Below are 20,324 nucleotides of genomic sequence, written 5' to 3'. Positions count from 1 at the left end.
TACGTGTTGTTATCATGTGGGCTTTGTTTTTTTAAAACATGTTTGTAAATAAATGGCTTATTTCTTCGGCGCTACCTCTGTTCAGAGGGTTCTGCCGCGGCTTGCAACGTGTTAAACATAACTATAGTAATTTTTCGTCACCCAGGTGGTGCTAATTATGAACCAGAATACTTCTATTAGCCGGGGAGCCACAGGCCCAAAAGCTCAAAGAATAGGATGTTACCTGTGATGTCATGACATACTTTTAATTTTTGTTTTTTCTATTAATTTGGTCATCAAGGTCCACAGAATGAGAGGCCTGCTCTGCCGGAAATCCTGCGAAAAAAAGTTATGGCCATTTGTATATTCACTCCATCGACTTCAATATAAAGGAAAGAAACACACCCAAAAAAATATGCTTTAAGTAGCATGTGAGGGGTCAAACTAGGGATTCTTGATGATTCTGAATCCATTGCAAGCATTTGTTTTGCATGAAAAACATTCCTTGGGCTAGAAAACGGACCAAAATAACGGTGAAAAGTGATGACTCATCACTTTTCACAGGTTTGAGAGGCTGAAATCTAGCCCAAGGAATGTTTTTCATGCAAAACAAATGCTTGCAATGGATTCAGAATCATGAAGAACCCTTAGTTTGACCCCACACATGCTACTTTTTTTGGTGTGTTTTTTTCCAGTATAGTGAAGTCAATGGGAAACCTTTTTTCGCAGGATTTCCGGCAGAGCAGGCCTCTCATTCTGTGTACCTTATTGACCAAATTGATAGGACAAACAAAAATTTGGAGTATGTCATGACATCACAGGTCCTCTCTCATTTTGGCCCAGTGGCTCCCCGGCTATATGCTTGTGCATTTATATTTTTTAGCTGCGAACACATTCTACGTGTCTGTTCCGTCTGTTCTTTTTTGTTATGTACTTTCACATGAAAAGTCTTGGCAAAGCAGAATGATTATTTAATTACTTTTGTGTTATTATTCAGTGCTTGGCATGATTAAAGGAAAAAGACCTGTATCAAAGTCTTATTGCACAGCTGAGCAGGTTCATAAGAGTAGAATATTAGAAGATGAAATGGTACACTCCCATACACCGTCTGCACACATTATTACACTATCCAAGGAAAGAAAAGAAAACATTTGTATAGCACAGACAGCTATGCAGGTGTCTACCACCTCATCTCCTATTAAAATGAAAAGCGGTACCGTTTCCGCCTGCTCCCTGGTCGTGGATGCTACAGATGGGGTTTCCTCCAGCTCTCTCCAGGCAGGCCCTGAGAGCCCGGTTCATCTTCTGTTCCATCTCGGCGTCTCCTCTCTGGACGGCGCCCAGATCCCTGTCACTGGAGTTGTCCCCCTGGACCTACAGTGAGGACACACACGTGTGCACCACGCATTTTACTGTAGCCTCCTGTACAGCAGCAGACGTGCTATATTTATTTATAGAGCATTGGTTCTCAAAGTGGGGACGCCCAGGGGTCCTTGAGGGCATTCCAGGGGGTCCCAGCTAGGGCTGTTCGATGAATCGATTTTTAATCTAAATCCAATTTTTTCTTAAGGACGATTTCAAAAAGAATAATTAGGGTAATTCTGGAAGGGCTCTCACTCATTAGAGCCTTGCACGGGGCGAAAAGTCCTCAGCCCGGTGCTCCTAAAGCATTGACAAGGTCCAACTCCAAATTAATGTAATTTATGTCTGATGTGCCCTTTCTTTGTTGCACACAGAACGCACAGACTGGGCAGCTCTATGATGTGCGCTCACTGGCGCTGGCTGGTACAGTAGGCTACAGCAAACACAGAACGCTGAGCTGGTAAACTTGTTGTTGTAGTTTGATTAAATGGGCCACTGAAAAAAGCTTATTAATGCTGTGCTACCCACCTACTGTCCCTGTGTCACTGTGTTTATTTTTTTGCGTCAGGGAGAGCGCTGTCTGTGAGCAGCACGTCGCCTCCATCTACTCTATAACAACTCCGGGACTCCCTTTTTAGCAGGTGTCTGAGAGTGTACAAATGGAATTGTACACTCTCAGAGTTAAATTAACATTAACTTTACAATATAAATTGGCTTTTCAGAGATAGAGATACCATTAAATGGGGGTCCGTAGCCTAATGCAAACTGGGGGTCTTGAGAATCACTGAGAATCACTGTATTAGAGGAGAAGCTAGAGTCCATACTTGTATAGAAGAGGCCGCTCCTCCTCCCACACCAATCCTGTACACCGGCCCTCCGATCTTCACCACCTCCATTTCTGACGACACACAATGGATGAGCAGAGGAATATATTTAATTCAGTCATAAATAAATTAGTGCTGTCCGAGTTAACTAAATTAATCGCAATTAACTCACCGTTATGTTAATCGCGATTAATTATTTTAATCGCAATTAATCGCATATTTACAAACATTACTACAATATCGGCTATATTGGCCATCCCTGTTGATGTAACAAAAAATACAATAAGTATAATTAAAGCATAAAGGTGGACACAACAGTAATCATTTAGCAGATCCTTATACCCATCAGCTGCAGTCTGTTTAATGCAATACCATTATGATTTATTCAGGTTTTTAATTGATTTCGAATAAAAGATTAACATACTTTTGCATAAATCCAGCAAATATTTACACTTCCAAGTTAATAGGGCCACAAAAGACTTGAAAGATATCCCTCTAAGTTACATTGTGACCTGATAAAAGCTGATGACTTATTCGCGATTAATCGCGTGATTAACTACATAAATCATGCGATTAATCGCGATTAAAATATTTAATCGTTGGACACCACTAAAATAAATACAATACAATACTGTACAATACATACTGAAACACTGAACTTAAACTAGACAAAATGTATGTTATTCTCAAGAGCCAAAACTATAAATAATGACCGTTTACATATAAACACTTTTAGTAGATCTCCCATTGACAGAGTCACCGAATATAATAGCCGGGGAGCCACTGGGCCAAAATGAGAGAGGACCTGTGATGTCATGACATACTCCAAATTTTTGTTTGTCCTATCAATTTGGTCAATAAGGTACACAGAATGAGAGGCCTGCTCTGCCGGAAATCCTGCGAAAAAAGGTTTCCCATTGACTTCACTATACTGGAAAAAAACACACCAAAAAAAGTAGCATGTGTGGGGTCAAACTAAGGGTTCTTCATGATTCTGAATCCATTGCAAGCATTTGTTTTGCATGAAAAACATTCCTTGGGCTAGATTTCAGCCTCTCAAACCTGTGAAAAGTGATGAGTCATCACTTTTCACCGTTATTTTGGTCCGTTTTCTAGCCCAAGGAATGTTTTTCATGCAAAACAAATGCTTGCAATGGATTCAGAATCATCAAGAATCCCTAGTTTGACCCCTCACATGCTACTTAAAGCATATTTTTTTTGGTGTGTTTCTTTCCTTTATATTGAAGTCGATGGAGTGAATATACAAATGGCCATAACTTTTTTTCGCAGGATTTCCGGCAGAGCAGGCCTCTCATTCTGTGGACCTTGATGACCAAATTAATAGAAAAAACAAAAATTAAAAGTATGTCATGACATCACAGGTAACATCCTATTCTTTGAGCTTTTGGGCCTGTGGCTCCCCGGCTATAAATATCTTGGTATTTGGCTGGATGAAAAGATAGATTATGGGGATGTAGCTCAAGTGACTGGCTTCAACTTGAGGTTCCATCGGTTCAGTCTGAACTAGGCAAATTAGCTTTCTGCTTTGATGCTCCCGACTCATGGAACACTCTACAACTCACGCTAAAAAGTAATGCTCCAATATCCTATGGACAATTTAACTAGACCAGGTCAACCTGGTTGTGCCAGACCCCCTGTCTGTCATCATCATTTATGACATCATGCCTTTTGTAGGCATGTCATCATCATGTCATCATCATATATACCCTTTATATAGAAAAGGGACAGACCGACATTTGCTTATGTAGGCCTACCCATTTCATGGGTCTGGCAATAACATGCTCTTAGATCTTCCTATCTCAGTATGCAATTGTTTTTAACTTACTAATTCTTTATGATGTTTTATTCTATTTTTTGTTGTTGTTTTATATTTGTATGCTAATTGTTGATCTTTTTGTATGTAATCTCGTCAGCATTGCAAATGAGGGTGAACCTCAATGCTCTTTTCGAGAATAAATAAAGGTTTCAATCAATCAATCAATATTACTGTACTTGTAATCCTTTGACATGCTTCACTTTACCTGACTGTGCCTCTTCCTTCTTGACATGCGCGTCCTCAATGGAACCCAGCCCACCGCTGAACATGATCGGTTTAATCCACTCTCGCCGCTCTCCGTTAGCCAATCGCATGCCAAAGGATCGGGCAAAGCCTTGAGCGGAGAGAGAAAAGATGGTTGGTTCATCAGGTTGTCTGTTTGTGTACTGGTATATGTGTTAGGTATATCACTCTTGCCACAATCACTCAAAACACTGTTTCATCCTCCTGATACAAATAAAACAAACGGCAGTGAAACCACACATCTAAGAGTACGGTACAATTTGGTGGTCAAAGGTCAAACACACTGAGGTCATCTGGCAATGAGCCATAAGACTTAACTATGCACAACCCTAGGTTGCTCTGGTTTTACATACTGTAACAATTTATGCTGTCACACGTTTCGGTGACTTTTCTGTTTACCTGAGAGGACAGGCTCTCCAAATTTGTTGCCATAGTCTGAAGCTCCATCGCTGGCCTCGATGGCCACCTGCAGAGGAGGGGCGAAGCTGGACGGGTACTCCCAGCCCTCTCCTTCACACTCCCATGGCAGACTGTAGCCTGGCAAGAGAAAGAGATGAGTATTTTAAAAACAAAGTTAGTTCATGGCTGTATCCCTTTTTGCTCAATATTTCCACAGAAAGAGAAGGGAGGCATAGTGTCTTTCAAGCCACATTATAATAACCTGGTATGTGTAGGTTGCCAAAGCAGTAGCCTGCGGTGCCAGCGATGACATGACCTCCCTGTCCGGCACTCTGTACGTCTCTGATCCGACCCCCGGTCCCTGTGGTTGCCCCACTGAATGGAGCCACGCCTAGAGTGCATGGGAGGAGGGAAAAAAAAATAACCATGGGGTTTCATAGGGAAAAAGTGTACAGTACACATTAACAGGGTGTGTGTGTGTGTGTGTGTGTGTGTGTGTGTGTGTGTGTGTGTGTGTGTGTGTGTGTGTGTGTGTGTGTGTGTGTGTGTGTGTGTGCTGACCCGTGGGGAAGTTGTGCGTCTCAGCAGTGAAGATGACGTGTCTCAGCGAGTGTCGTGTCTCGTAGCAGCTAGCCTCGGATGGATCCTGAGGGTAAAGGCACTTGACCTCAAACCCTTTGATGCCACTTAACACACAAGCATTCAAGATTGAAATATTAAAAAACACAGAGGATAACAGCGTCTGTATCACATTTTCTTTTTCCGTCCCAGATTTGTACCTGCTGTTGTCACAGAACTTGATGACGTTGTTTGGGTTGCTATGGTGCTGAGTGTCCATGATGAGGCTGAAAAGAGTCTCCTTCTGCTCCTGTCCATCAATCACCATGCGACCTCGGAAGAACCAGTGACGGCTGTGTTCACTGGGGAAGGAATGGGACACAGTATATATGGTTGTCGGGTGGAAACCTTGTATGTCCAAAACCGTTCGTTTTGTATTCATCATTTTTAAAATGATCTAAAATAGTGAAAATAGACAGACGATTGCGATACGAGGCGTTGTGTGCTTGTAGATGTGCCATTTTCACTAGTTTCGTGCAACAGTCTTGTGTGATGAAGCAGGGCTTTACTTTACAAAAAGATGTGCACATTTGAAACACGAGGCTTCTGCCCGACACAAAAAAAATCTAATCTTCTGGTTAATAAAAGGACCCACCTGTTAGACTGAGCCAGGTCAAAACACTCAACACTGGTGGGGTTCCTATTCACTCTCTGGAACAATGACGTGTAATAGTCCAGATCCCAAGAGTCGAAAGCCAGGCCTGCATTAGACACATACACCACGCACAAAACATTACTTTGTATTTATTCAACCTTAAGCATAATTTATACACAGTTACATTATGGTGTAGCATGGCTAAAATAACTTGCAGCATCCGTTGTGTGACGGGAGTATATATTAGGCTTTAGAAAAGGAGGAGGGACACAAGTTACTGTACAACATCCAATCCAACATGCCCAATATATCTAAAGATGTGAGGATCAGCAGCTGTGATGCTGTGATTTAAAATATAAAATAAAAAACTGTTCTTAATTAATCTACAGACAAACAAGCAATAAAGCAATGGCAATTCAATGTAATGCAATTCACACGCATTCAAATACAAAATATATATATTTCAGTGCAGAACAAAGCATGGCACATAGTCTGCATGCTATCACAGCCTGGAACTTGGGAATTTCAGCCGTACTCATCGCTCTGCAAAGACTGCCAATAAGCAAAACGCCTTTTGCTGCAATGCCCTTTGGTCTGTGCACTTTGACCTTCACTACAGCTATAGCAGCCACCAGGGGCCAGTTGAATAACATCTTAAATTCAACACTTGAATATGGAACCATTTTGTTCAAATTATGTAATACCCACTCTGAGGAAATTAATATTCATTATGCAGGGTAGAGCCAAGCAGATAGACCATGGATGTTATGAATACAGTCTACACTACTTGACCAGTAAGACGCCTAAGGGCGAAAAGAGACCTTGCCCCAAAGGGGGAGGTCACACCATCTGTCTTGGCCATAAATGTATTCTGTTAGATGTTTACCATCAGAACCGTCACAGCTTAACCGTATTTGTCTGTCCAGACGGACGGGTAACAGTGGAACCTCTTTGCTGCAAATAGCCGATCTACAGGCTCGCAACGCCTCGTCAGCTTGTAGACCTGCTTGCTATTTTGGCTAATGTTCCTCTCAGAACAGGGATGCTATAGGTTTGAAGTGTGGTTAATGTAAAAAAAAACATTCCTAGTATCACACAAAGATTTTGGCTGCTCGCCCTCTCATTAGAGACATGCATATGAACACGCAGACACACAAAAACCCACATCACTCACACATACACACACACGCACGTTAGGGGTGGGCGATATGGAAAAATACAATATCCCGATATTTTCCCAAGCTGTATCACGATACACAATTTTATCACGATTGTTTTTTCAATTTTGTTTTTAATGAATATTTTTCAAGTTACTTGACAAAAACTAGACTCTCTTGGTTCCTTTTGGGAGGTCTAAATTGAACTTTACAAGTATGTAACTCTGACAGTATACAAATGAAACCAAATGGACCCTTACGGGTCCATTTGGTTTCATTTGTATACTGTCAGAGTTAAGTGGAGACCTTGACATTACATTTTGAGAACTACTGATTTAGACCAAAATGCAGGTTTAAATTGAATTCTGCAATGAATCTCTGTGTGAACGATTAAACAGGATTTCTTACAAGGCTCCCTCAATTGTATCACGATATATACGATACCTCTAAAAAGGCATATCATGGAGACATTGTATCGTCTCAACGATAATTATCACCATATCGCCCACCCCTAACGCACGCGCAAGATAATCAGCAACACCACCCCTATCCTGTGACTTCAGCCAGCAATAGCATAGTAATAATGTTATGCATCATGTGACCGGTCTGGTCACTCACTGCCCGCACGCCTTTCCCTCCTCAACTCAATGTACTCACTGACAGCAGCAGGACAGGACAGGGCCACGACGAGAGAGAGAATCATGAGAAGAAAGACAGCATCAGACCGAGAAGAAATGGCCAATATGGCCAAAATTATAGTCAAGCATTTAAATACAGTATGTAAGAATACATATGGACTGTCACGATTACGACATTTTACGTGACCATTAATTGTCTCTCAAATAATTGCGATTAACGATTTAATTGAGTTTTTGTCGTTGACAATTACATTTCTGTTTGGCTTGTAGGCTTTGAAGTTGCACATGGCAGATGTGACACATAATCTAAATATACAAAGAAACGACTGACATATTTGACAATACTTAAAAAAGAACATTTAGATAGTGGAAATAGCCAATCTACAAGCTCACAAAGCGTCAAATTGCGACACGTTGTGAGCTTGTAGATCGGCTATTTCCACTATTTTTGAAAATGTTTGAAAATATGAGACTTTTTCAACATGTAAACAAAACGATTATGACAAAATAATTGCGATTATGTTTATGTCAAATGATTGCGATTAGACGATTATGTAATAATAGTGACAGGCCTATATCCGCTCGCACACCGGTATTGCTGCTTCCGGATGCGTACAAAGTTAGGAATTGCATTTGGGAGCAGCAATAATGGTGCGTGGGTATTTATTCTTACATACCATTTTACTTTTTTTGATCCAGCACCGAGCCTAGTAGGTCTGGGATGTGCATGTCTTTTAGCTGTTTATCAGCTTCTATCTCATCGGGCATCTTAATACAGACATCAAGAAATAGTGCAAGTTTAAAAAAGAACACAACACAACTGAAGATCTGTAATGTATATTAGCGCCTCGTTACCCAGGTCATCATTTGCAGTCTCCAAGGCAACTCGGCCCTTCCCCAGAATGTCCACTTCAAAGACCTCTTGTGGCTTGGATTCCACGGTGAAGGAGCTTATGGGATGCTGGTAGATGCACTCTGTCATGCTGTCGTACAGGCAATCAATCAGCTTCTCTACGTCTCCATTGAGCTCCTTCACATTCCCTCCATCCTGTGGCTGGAGGAGACGAGGGGACACACACACTTCATTTGCCAAATACAGTACAATTAATTAATGAAGACAGTCCCTGACCTTTGCAAGGTGACTGTAAGCATACGTACATTTTCAACTAATTGTTTGTATTGGGGTTTCAGGTTAATACCAAGTACAGTGCATGTAACAGTAACTGCTAGACGTGCTAGTGTATGAATGTTTCCACATGAATCCTGGCCGACCAGCCTGAACCTACATTTTAATACAGTTTAAAGGAGTAGTTCACCCGACTTTTTTTTCTATTGATTACTCATGCCATGGAGAGTAGAGTTCAATAATATTTTTTGGTTTTTGTCGCATTCCTAAGACAAAAATTTGATTCGAGTAAATTTACCCCCATTGATTCCGGATGGGGACCCGTTTCGAAACGGGTCCCCATCCGGAATCAATGGGGGTAAATTTACTGTTATCACATTTTTGTCTTAGGAATGCGACAAAAAAATTAAAATATTATTGAACTCTAGTCTCCATGGCATGAGTAATCAATAGAAAAAAAGTCATTTTGGGGGTGAACTACTCCTTTAAGCCATGGCAACTCCTCCAACTGCAACGGTGCAACCAGGATAAAAGGAGAGCGATGACTCATCCTAGCATTATTTGTATGGTAATTCCTGTGTTGCGTTATTAATGGAGCTTTCTTTTGTTTTTGTAAATACTGATATTTGATAAATGCTCATTCATCCTTTTCCTGAAATTATGAGAATCAATCATGGCCTCGGCCTCCCCCAAATTATCCGTATATGAGATAAGCTGCAATCAATGGCGCAGTTTGTCTCGTATCGACTCGTAGATCATATATCTTTAATTTAGTTCTTTACTGAACTTTTGCCCTGACACCTGGAAGGCTTATGTGTGGACACAAGACACAGAAACATTCAGTTCTTCAACAGCCTTTCTTTTTGGATTGTTTAAATCAATACATGGATTACTAGACTTGTTAGCCTCATAGTATGATTGCCTAACTCAAATTGACATGTTTGCCTAGCTCTACTCTCCTAACTCAGCTGCATCATTGTGCTTTATTGCACATGCAGACCTGCCAACCCTGGGAAATTTTTTTGAGTACTCATGCCGAATTTTTGTTGTTTTCCCGCACAAAACAGCGTATATTTTGGGGGGTTCCATGCACCTTTTTGGGTGGGACCTTTACAGTTATGTTAACAAAATTTCACACCAGAAATGTAGCACATTGCATGTCTTGACTTACACTAATAGGAGGAGGCAAGATGTTAGAACAACCTTTTAAATAAAAATGCCATTTGGTCTGGAGAAAAAGTAGGCTAGTATTACCAGGCAATACAGTAATGTTGCTTTGGCAATATTGTTGACAAATCTTTAATAAAATATACTAACTGCACTTGCTCAGAGTTAGTTAACAATTAGCCCAATAGACTAGCAAAACAGTCTCACCAGTGACTTAATGAATGAACATACATCAACATAATCATGTTATTCAAATAGCAAAATAGCTTTACATTGTCAGGTAGGCTATTTACCTTTAAATATTTACCTGTGTCTTTGTTAAACATTGTTAATTGAGCAGCCTAAATAAAACCACCTTTCTGTGCATGATTTGCATGAAGTTGAAAGTATTCAACTCATGTAGGTTTCTAGTGCATTCATTAATTGATATATAGGCCTACATTGTGTATAGATCAAATACCGTCTAGTCTGTATATTCATTCATAGAGGATACAGGCTACTCATTGTTAACAAACCATTAATGTCTTCATATATTCACAGGTGATAAATAACTTGTTCACCTTTAATGTTTTTGACAATACACATAGTCCCCCTATTAAATTCCTCCATTCATACTCATTTAGAGATAGTGGAACAGGGAGCCCAGTATTTTATTTTCATTCGTTTGGATCTTTACTCTAAAGCCTAATCATGGTCAATGTATGCTACAGTTCATTGTACCTGGTCACAAGTTTTGACATTTCCCGACTTCGCTCACGTGCAACACCGTCGTATGACGAAGTATAACACAGGCTTCATACACAACAAGCTGTCGCGGGGGCGACCGCAGTTTAATAGTATAATATTATTGATTCACTTGATTAAAACCCTAACCGCGTCGCGGAGAGGAGCGACAACACCATAACAACCATTTCATTCTCACCATCGTGGCTGCTGACATGTGAATTCACCTTAGCTGAGTGTTATCTTAATATATTACCCGTTAGTCAGACTACTCGTTGCACGGCAGCATTGTAGGGGCGACACCGATGAATCGCACAACACGGCCATTCTCCGTTTATCTTCTTTATAAATTAATCGTATTAATATCGCCGTTGTACAAACCGGGCGGCGAGCTATGAGATGAGTAGCTTCTTATTATAACTCTATGATGAGTACTGTAGCGTAAGTGTACATGCTGCACCGCGCTGAAAACCAAAACAAACGCATGGCATCCGGTTCAATTCTTCTTCTGCCGAAAAAAACGAGCATATCTTCTGTTCTAGTGCTCCCCAGCGCCATGCGCCCCATTCACACACCTTTCAAGTGGTGCCTGGGAGGAACTACACGGCAGGTTGCAAAAATCTTTGCCTCGTTTGCTGCTGCAGAATGTGTTGTTATACCACGCCGCGGGCCGCGCCCATTCCCCGAAATTGCGTAGCAATGAGGGGAAATATCGTACCTGCGTACAGAGCCTTAAAATGCGTGCTTAGTACGCAAAATGCGTACGGGTTGGCAGGTCTGCACATGTCCTAAACCAATCAGATTATTTTTGGTAACAAGCATTCTGATAGGCTGGGAACAGGAGGCAGGATGAATGAGCAGTGTTAGAAGTAGTTTTTCACTTTCTGCCTAATTTATCTACAGTAGGTGACTTTGGCAGAAAGTGATATTTTTGGTGTTGTCTCACCTGAAAACCTTACAAATATGAGTTAGGCAATTATGCTATGAGGCTAACGTAGCGTTGGGTTTAGCTCTTAATGTGGATTACTTTTCTTTTGTGGATAAACTGCACTACTGTACCAGGCTTGGCAATGGTTATGGTTATTATCAAGATGTCCAAAGCGCCATCACTGAACACTGATACTTTACAGTCTCATTGTGGTCTGAAGGTTATGCACAGGACTATGGAGCCACTGCAATTTTACAGCTAAGTGACGACCTCTAACAAAAATGGAATCAAAAGAGACAAATAATCTGATAGTCGCCAAGAGCTAAATGACTAATTAGTCAACTGTGGGGCCTGGGGGTCTCAGCCATACAATGAATACACAAGATTGTGATTTGGCGGCAATAGTGCCGTTACTGGCATTAGAACTGACAGCACACATAAACAGTACCATTAGACCAGTAGGCAAAGGGCAGATGGGACACTCAAAGGAAACACACACCGGACGCGGAGGCGGCGCGGCGCATTAAAAAACAGCCGCCCCCATTATTTTCAATGAACTAAACTAACCCACACCGGCGGCGTCAGACTCGCGCAGGCGCGGGTCTGCCGCCTCACCGATACGCCACTGTTCTATTTCTAGGCGCTGCCACGTGACACGTGGAGAAGATCCACTGGGGGAAATCGATGTGCCATGCGGCAGCGCGCCGCATCCAGTTGGTGTTACTGCACAGCACTAAACGTGTGGCAACACTGCGCAGCCGCCCACGGCCAGTGTGTGCTTCCCTTCAGTCAATAAGATGTGGTGAAACCAAGTGGAAAAGTACATTATAAAACGAGTATAGAGAATTAAAGAGAAATGGAATGAATGACTTCAGTGCTGTGTGTGGGTCCTCAGACCTTAATGAGAAGCCTTCGGGAGAGCTCTACTCGTGTAACGTTACTGAGGCCAGTGCTGTGGCAGATGGACACGGCATTAGTGGACCATGCAGTGGAGAAGTTCAATCTGCAACAAAACACAGCAAAGATCCAAGTCATACGTAGGAATGATCTTATGAGGCCATTCTTAAAGCGAAAATGGGGAGCAGCAGTAACTTAAGCCATTTAGACCGGGCGGGAACGCGTCCACGTAATCACTTTAACCATTATGTTTTATACTTGGCTATTCAAAAATTGCAGATATACAAGCTCATAGCACTGCACTGAGTGCCGTGCTATGAGCTTGTAGATCTCAGGCAAATTATAGCCAATCATATTAGCTAGCTACTATATGGTGTACACTTTGCTTGAAACCTTACGTATTACGATAGGCGTGCTGTTCACAACCCAGCAAACACAAATAAATCATAAACAGCAGAGACATGATAAAGAGACTAAACAGGAGGGACGACAACCCAGATTTGGCACAAACATCAAATTCATTTTCCTGCTATGCCCCCCCCCCCCCCCCATAGTACTATGTATATTTGTCTGTATTTTTATGTCTCAATAAATTGAGTACAAAAGGACCCCAATGTAAACAAGCCATTGTGCTTTCTTGGGTTTAAATCCTATTTGTAGACCTTGCGTCTGAACCGTACTGTCCTGTGCTTTTCCTATGCAATCAATCAATCACGGTTCCTCATAGCCAGGTTCAACCTTGTACATTCGTGTTTACATCGTCAGTGCATTTCCTGTTGGAGGAACACAGCGACATGTCTACATCCCCTTTGATGTACTTACCCAGTCAGACACAAAGATCTATACCACTTTCACGTCTGAAAGCTGTATTGATCTGTCGGACTCCGGGTACGTAGATCAAAGGGCAGAATTTGCAGAAATGCTGGCGTGTTCCTTTAACCCCTAGGATGCCCGCTATACTGAATAGAATATTCAGAAACACATCCACAAGTGGAAAAAAAGGGAATGTCTAGACTTTTTGTCAAGTGTTTGTGTGTCTGTGTGTGTGTGTGTGGTACCTGGGTCCAATCTCCACCAGCCTCTCCCCAGCGCTCTCTGTCAGGTATGGTTTGTCAGACAGCGTCTCTGCCTGCATGGGAGGACAGAAGAGCCAGAGGAGGACCTCCCTCTGCTCTGTGGACAGACTCTCGCATCCTGCACGGTAGCACAGAGACACACCATTAATGCACAGCAGCAGAGAAACGCACCATTAACGCACAGCAGAATCCTCCTGCGTTAATGGAACTGAGAGGGTGAAAATAACAGGATCACAAAGGGATCTCATTTTACACACTTAGGATTAAATGAATAGTCGGGCAGAGTTTCCAAAACACAAGCATAAATTGCCGAAAGGAGGTTAAGAAAAGATGGGTTTGGTGGAGAGCAAATATTTGTGGGAGAGTTTGATATACTGTGTCGTCTCTGTCGGGTGGAAACCTCAGATGTACAAAACTGTTACTTTTCAGGATTCAAATTCAAAAATAGCAAAAGTAGCAGATCTACAAGCTCAAAACACGTCGCTTTCACACCGTGTTTCGAGCCGTGTTTTGAGCTTTCAGATCTGCTACTTTTGATGTATATTTTTTGTTAATTTAGATTTTTTTGGGGGGCTTTTTATGCCTGTATTGAAAGTAGAGTTGGTAGACGGCAAATGAGGAGAGATGGTGATCGGCACGCAGCAACGGCCGACGGGATTGGGAAACGAACCAGCGACGTGCTCAGCGCTGTGTTCTACCTGTAACACACGTATACGGTTTCTGCTGTCGTAAATAAAAATGTGAATAGCGTATGCCCTCGTGAACCTTTCAAAGAAGCGTATTTGATGGGCATTATGCACTGGCGTATGCCCTGGCCACACGAATAGCCGCGGATCATAGATTATAGTATGCCCTCAAAAAAAGTCTAGAACACACCACTGGACGTGCTGGCAGGCTAAATTGAGCCTAGGTGCCCGGCCCGCCAGGCCAGTTCTCCGGGCTTTTTTTTTTTATGCTTTAGTGTGATGCTGTAGCATGATCAAAGTAGGCCGTTAATTTACGAAAACTAAAACGTCAACTAAAAAGTGTCACATACTGTACATTGTAAGTGAAGCTACTCACCAGTCAGCTCCACATTGTAACACTGCTCTGTGGCGATGGACAGCTGGGGGTACAGCCGAGCTGCCCGCTGTAATGCCCTCCCCCTCACAGGCTCCCTACTGTACAGTCTCACCACAGGCATGACTGAGAGAGAGCAGAGACACAGAAAACTATTAGAACAGGGGTCTTCAACGTTTTCAGGCCAAGGACCCCTTATGTGAGAGAGAGATGAAGCAGGGACCCCCACAGCCTTATCAGAGATTCCATATGTCATCATTTGACTGCACAATCATCAGTGTATTTTGGATTCATGTAAATTTGTGTTATCAGATATGTAACCACTTTAACCGTCAATACTTAATAAACCTGACCTTTCACTCTGTACTTAGTCCACTCTTTTTCCCCTCTACACCAAACCTCTTTGCCGAAAATTGCCGATCTACAACTGCGAGGCGTTGTGAGCTTGTAGATCTGCTATTTTTGGCTAAAGTTCTCAGAATATGGACACTATGGTAAGGTTTCCAAAGCGCGTGCGCCGAAATTTTTTGATAATTAATTAATTAATTCGAGTAATTAATTCACTTAATTTTTTATATTAATTCTTATTTTTGCCCTATAAAAAACACATGAATGTGCCCATGATGACGGAAAACACAACTACATGCTATCATTCACATTTATTCAACATTGAATAACTACGTTTTTCACAGGACAGTGTAACTTGTTTTTTTCCCCCAGGTTAATCAACCAGCACTCGTGCCATATAAATAGAAGTCTACAGCACAGTAAAAAAAAAGAAACATTGGTGTAAAGTAACTAAGTAGATTTACTTAAGTACTGTACTTATACTGTACAAAGGAGATTTTCAGGTATTTGCACTTTACTTGAGTATTTCCTGCATTCAGGAGATACCAGCCCTTATGTTTTCTTCAAATGTAAACAAACATGGCTGCCATGTTTGAAAGATAGGGTTGGTATGGGGGTTAAACATGCAATTTCGCGATCGCGATCATGCCTAGTACATTGTTGGAGGTCCAAAAAGTTTTTTTGAGAAAAAAAATTTTTTTTGAAAAAAAAAAAAAAAATTTTTTTTTTTTTTTTTTTTTAAATACCCTTGGGGGGGCGGGGGGGTTTTCAGGCCGGGCGGGGCGCCTGGCCTGTAAAGTGCTGCAGGAAACCCTAGTGTGTGTGTGTGTGTGTGTGTGTGTGTGTGTGTGTGTGTGTGTCGCCAGTCGCCTCAGAGATCTCAGCAGTTGACCTTCAGACCACAAAGTGATAAACTAGAAATATGTGAAGATGATGGATACATAGAACACCACAGGCATCTAAAGGAAGTAAAGTTCATATGAGTGGTATGACAAAACTATTATTCAAAAAAGTCTGTCTGTTCATATGATTTTTAAAATAGCGTTGTACTACTAGCCAAGTGTAGCAATTTTATCTTTGTATGCATTTAGGCTACTATATTTATTTTGTCCACAAAGTAGTAGAGTTCATACTATAGTAGCAGTTCATTCTATTGCCTCCATAGTCAGAGGGACATGGGTCATCCTGATTGTGTGCTTGTTGCCTCACAAGGCACACATACCGCATGGGTCAATTATAGCTATCAGCAGATTTTTGTTATTGGTTAACAACACACATAATGCAGACACTCAACTCAATAGAACTGGGCTTTGAAGACCACTGCTTGGCATCAGTGTTGCCAAGTCTGCTTCTTATAAGAGACTTTGGGCTTGTAAATATCGGTAGTTTGTGGGTTGCTTTATTTGGGCTTGTTTCTTTAGTGTTGTTTATTACTACATTTTGTTTCTCAAACAATGTCATGTCAAGGACCCCCACATTGATATAGTCTCTAGTCTGCACTCTGTGGATTCCCCATCTAAAATTATTTTATGCCATGGAGCCACATACAAAATAGGTGTTAATTGCGACCAAAGGTCGCAGTATACCATGAGAAATGTCGCAGCTTGTCTGTCCTTCAGTCAGTCATTCACTACAGGGAGTGATGTCATGTGACATCACCTCATCAAAGATCAAACCCTAGATATCCATACTGTGTCAGTGTCAGTCAGTCAGTCAGTCAGTCAGTCCACATTTTTACAGTCTATGCGTTGGTTCCCTTGTCGCTGTGACAAGTGACATCACAGGTGATATCACAGGTGACATATGAAGATCCCAGATATCAATGGCAAAGGCATGGCCCATATCTGTGTGGCTGGTAATAATAATACACATTTTATTTGTACTTTACATTTGAGAGAAATCTCAAAGTGCTTCTGGGCTTGTTTTCATAGACCTGGTCGCTTCTTTCACTTACAGGATCTGGCAACACTGCTTAGCATCTGCCATAGCAGAGACAGAGAACTTGTCTAGTAGCCTAAATGTCTCACAGTCACATACTATCTGGAGCCAAGTTGCAACTCATTTTGTTCACTTCTTGTAGACAACAGCTATATTCAGTTTCAGTGGCGGCTATTATACTGTAGCTACCGCGGCGATTTGTATACAAACAAAATGTGGATTGTATTAACGCGTTGTTGTTGTGCCTCTGACGGATGCGTGCAGCAAAGTTGGCTACAATGTAAAACTTGTAGCAACACAGCGAGCTAGTATTTGACGTGGTGCAACATAAGGCAGCGGGTTTAAGAGTAACCTCGGAGTAATGAGGATACTGTGTCACCTGTAAAAATGCTGAAGACAACTCACCCAGTTTACAGAAGTGGAGTTTTGAATGGAGTTCTGATGGTGTGGAGGCAGCGCTTCCCTGTTGTTCACTGACAGTAGGATGATGGAGTAAACCTCAGTAGACCCACGTGTGTGAGCACTGAGCAGCAGTACAAGGATGGATGTGTGCGCATGCGCGAGCACTCTCCCTCCAATGTTTTATCCTTGATTGATTGATTGAAGGCTTTATTAGAAGTTTGCATAGGAAAATGTACAGATTCATGACGGTACAGTTCACTGGTACAAGGTCTACTAAAAGGAGATCCATGAAAAGACTAAGCTTATTTCAACAGGAAACCATTAAAGTATCTCATATAACATTGAATGACAGACAAATAGAACACAGTACTATGCAGTAGATATGTAAAGAAAAAAAGGTCTATACAATCAGTAAGTACAGTATATACAATATATACAAGGAAGGGGCAGGTAACAGTAAGTCTAAACAATCAGTATGTACAGTATATACAAGGAAGGGGCAGGGAGGGTAGGGTTGGGCTAGGTTTTTACCAGTTGTGAACGGCTGCTGCCTGTAAGTGGTTTTTTAGGGCAATTTTAAAGGATGCTAGTGATCCACACTCCTTTATGGCCTTCGGTAAGGCATTCCACATTTTTGTGGTGTAGCAGAAGAACGAGTTCGACCCTTTCTTTGAGTTGACTCTGGGTTGAACGTGATCTTACCACACGTTTAATTGGACGATTTTGTCTGTCTTCTGTAATCGTATACGCATTAGCCAATTTATTTAAATAGTTGTATTATACAACTATTTAAATAAATTGGCTAATGCAGTTGAGTGTGCCATGTATTGCATGCATTGAATAAACAGAATAGTTAACCTTAATCAACTAAATCAGTGGTTCTTCTTCTCAGCCAATGGTCTGGCCCAGGGCCCTGGGTGTTCCAGGTGGTCCCCAGCTGAATGATGTAGAGTTGCTAACCAAATGGACCCTTATAGATCTTTAATTTGAGTGCTTAAAATGAAACCAAATGGAACAGAGTTAAATTATTGTTAAACCATGGACCAGAGTTAAATTCCATCTGCATTACTTAATTTACAAGATTTCTACACAATTATAGAATATCTACCTCTCTTATCTATCAGTGGTACCATATCAATACAGCATGGATGGAATTATGGACAAAATCATAAAACGATCAAAGTATTCCATGTTATGGGTCTGAGAGGGTAAATCTCATCAAACGCCCAATAAATAATGGACCTCGATGTGAAAGAGGTTGAAAAACACTGAATTAAATGGAATAATCAACTTGCACACAAAGAGCTGCAGTCTTAGATATATTTAATAAATTAAAGCAAGGTACAAAAAAGAAACAATATACATTTCGTATCTCTCTCCCCTCCTCCGCATTCCTCTTCTCAAGAGTGACATAATATTTCCCACAGTTTTCATAATGAGACAGACTGCCCATATAGTCAAACCTACAGGATCAATTTTATGAACCTTCCCAACGATTATACCAATTTAAAATTCGGACAAAACAGAGGACAGCCAATTCTAGAGCTGCATGTTGTCTCGAAGAGTTTCAACATAAAACAAATCCATTCTACAGTGTTACAACACTCTGAATATTTCTCTACACACCCTGCACCCCACCGTAGCCCCACAAAACACATATACATGCTACATGTCTGCAGGTACCTTGGATTATGCCAGAAGGATTAGACTGAGATAGCAGTCAAGAGACACCACAATGTCTGCTGGTTTAGTACACACGGTATAGCTGTTAACTAAAGCTGCTGCAGTCACATCAATGTACCAACGTCTTTCTACAATATGGAGGGGTTGCAGACCACGGGTGATTTGTTTTACTTTGGTTCCTACATTCTGGTTCGACATTTCTCGTTCTATTTACATGTTGTTGTGGTTTTCACGTCTAATCCAGTGGTTCTCAAAATGGGGTCCAATGACCCCCAGGGGTCCTTGAGGGAGTTCCAGGTGGTCCCCAGCAGATAGATAGTTAGGAACCAAATGGACCCTTATGGGTCTGTAACTCAGAGGGGCCTTTTCCACAAAAAGAACCTTGGTTCAAGAAGCAGTGCCGTTCAACTTTCTTGGAACCTTGGTTCGTTCTTGTGAACCGGACGGAGAACCAGCTTGCGCTTCCTACCAGATTGAACCAGAGGAACCAAGGATTTTGTGTTTCACGTTCGGAACCAACTCTGTTCTCGGTGGAAAAGCTCTGGTTCATCCCATAGGCGGGAGAAAGAACCCAAACCAGTTATTTGCCCGTCGAAAAGCGCCCAGAGAGTGTACAAATGGAACCATTTTTTTGTACACTCTCTGGGTTAAATTAACATTGATTTTTACAATGTGAAAATGATTGAAAATCACTGCTAGAGACGTACAAATCAAATGGGGGTCCGATGGCTAACGAGTGTCAATTTGGGGGTTCTTGAAAAAGGTTTGAGAAACACTGGTCTAATCCTTCCTGGCCCTGTCCAAGGCAGTCACCCAGACGAGTGAAAGGGATTCAGGTAGCTTGTTCACAAGCATCCGTTAAGAGCAGCAGGTGTGCAGTTTGACATTATCGTAAAACCTATGGAGAGATTAGTCTAGTCACCGATGGTTAACTGGTCAGTCATTCCAGATGACGGGGAAGCTTTGTGGGCGACAAGGTAGGTGTGAATGCTAGTGATAAACTGGGCATGATGCCCGGTCAGTCCCCTTTAACAAAACCAGGAGTCTATGATGAGTGGTGATATTGAAATGGATTGGGGGGGGGCCTCCTTTTACAAATACAGGAGGAAGTGATGCACGTGTAGGTCCAAGATAAGTGCACTGAACAAGTGGAAAACAATACATCTGTGCGCACAAAATCATTCATACAGGTACAGTATGTACACACACACACGCACACACACACAAATCCTCCCAAACACACAGAGAAGTGTTCCGTAATATGCACAAATAGTGTTTATGTTAATATGCACAACTCAATTAATAATCTTCTATTATTACAGTGA

The 20,324-nt window shown here is 41.6% G+C and overlaps 2 protein-coding genes across 2 annotated transcripts in view; one reads left to right on the top strand and one right to left on the bottom strand.

Annotated features, from left to right (window-relative positions):
• Positions 1-17,374, bottom strand: part of pfas (phosphoribosylformylglycinamidine synthase) — a 40,576-nt gene extending 23,202 nt beyond the window's left edge. The window contains exons 1-13 of the mRNA XM_080725203.1: positions 17,320-17,374; positions 14,632-14,754; positions 13,552-13,687; positions 12,494-12,599; positions 8,508-8,706; positions 5,858-5,963; positions 5,424-5,564; positions 5,206-5,330; positions 4,907-5,035; positions 4,645-4,782; positions 4,208-4,336; positions 2,166-2,239; positions 1,197-1,353 (exon numbers count right to left, since the gene is read on the bottom strand). Coding sequence (XP_080581329.1) covers positions 1,197-1,353; positions 2,166-2,239; positions 4,208-4,336; positions 4,645-4,782; positions 4,907-5,035; positions 5,206-5,330; positions 5,424-5,564; positions 5,858-5,963; positions 8,508-8,706; positions 12,494-12,599; positions 13,552-13,687; positions 14,632-14,752 — 1,561 coding nt within the window. The 5' untranslated portion in view covers positions 14,753-14,754; positions 17,320-17,374. The remainder of the gene's footprint in view (positions 1-1,196; positions 1,354-2,165; positions 2,240-4,207; positions 4,337-4,644; positions 4,783-4,906; positions 5,036-5,205; positions 5,331-5,423; positions 5,565-5,857; positions 5,964-8,507; positions 8,707-12,493; positions 12,600-13,551; positions 13,688-14,631; positions 14,755-17,319) is intronic.
• LOC308292628 (E3 ubiquitin-protein ligase RNF170) overlaps positions 1-20,324 on the top strand; it is a 484,996-nt gene that overhangs the window by 32,632 nt on the left and 432,040 nt on the right. The window lies entirely within an intron of this gene.

Source organism: Nannobrachium achirus (assembly GCF_963921795.1).
Source record: "Nannobrachium achirus genome assembly, chromosome: 1".
NCBI classification, from domain to species: domain Eukaryota; kingdom Metazoa; phylum Chordata; class Actinopteri; order Myctophiformes; family Myctophidae; genus Nannobrachium; species Nannobrachium achirus.
The sequence above is the reverse complement of the archived record's forward strand: the minus strand, read 5'-3'. Positions and strand labels throughout refer to the sequence as shown.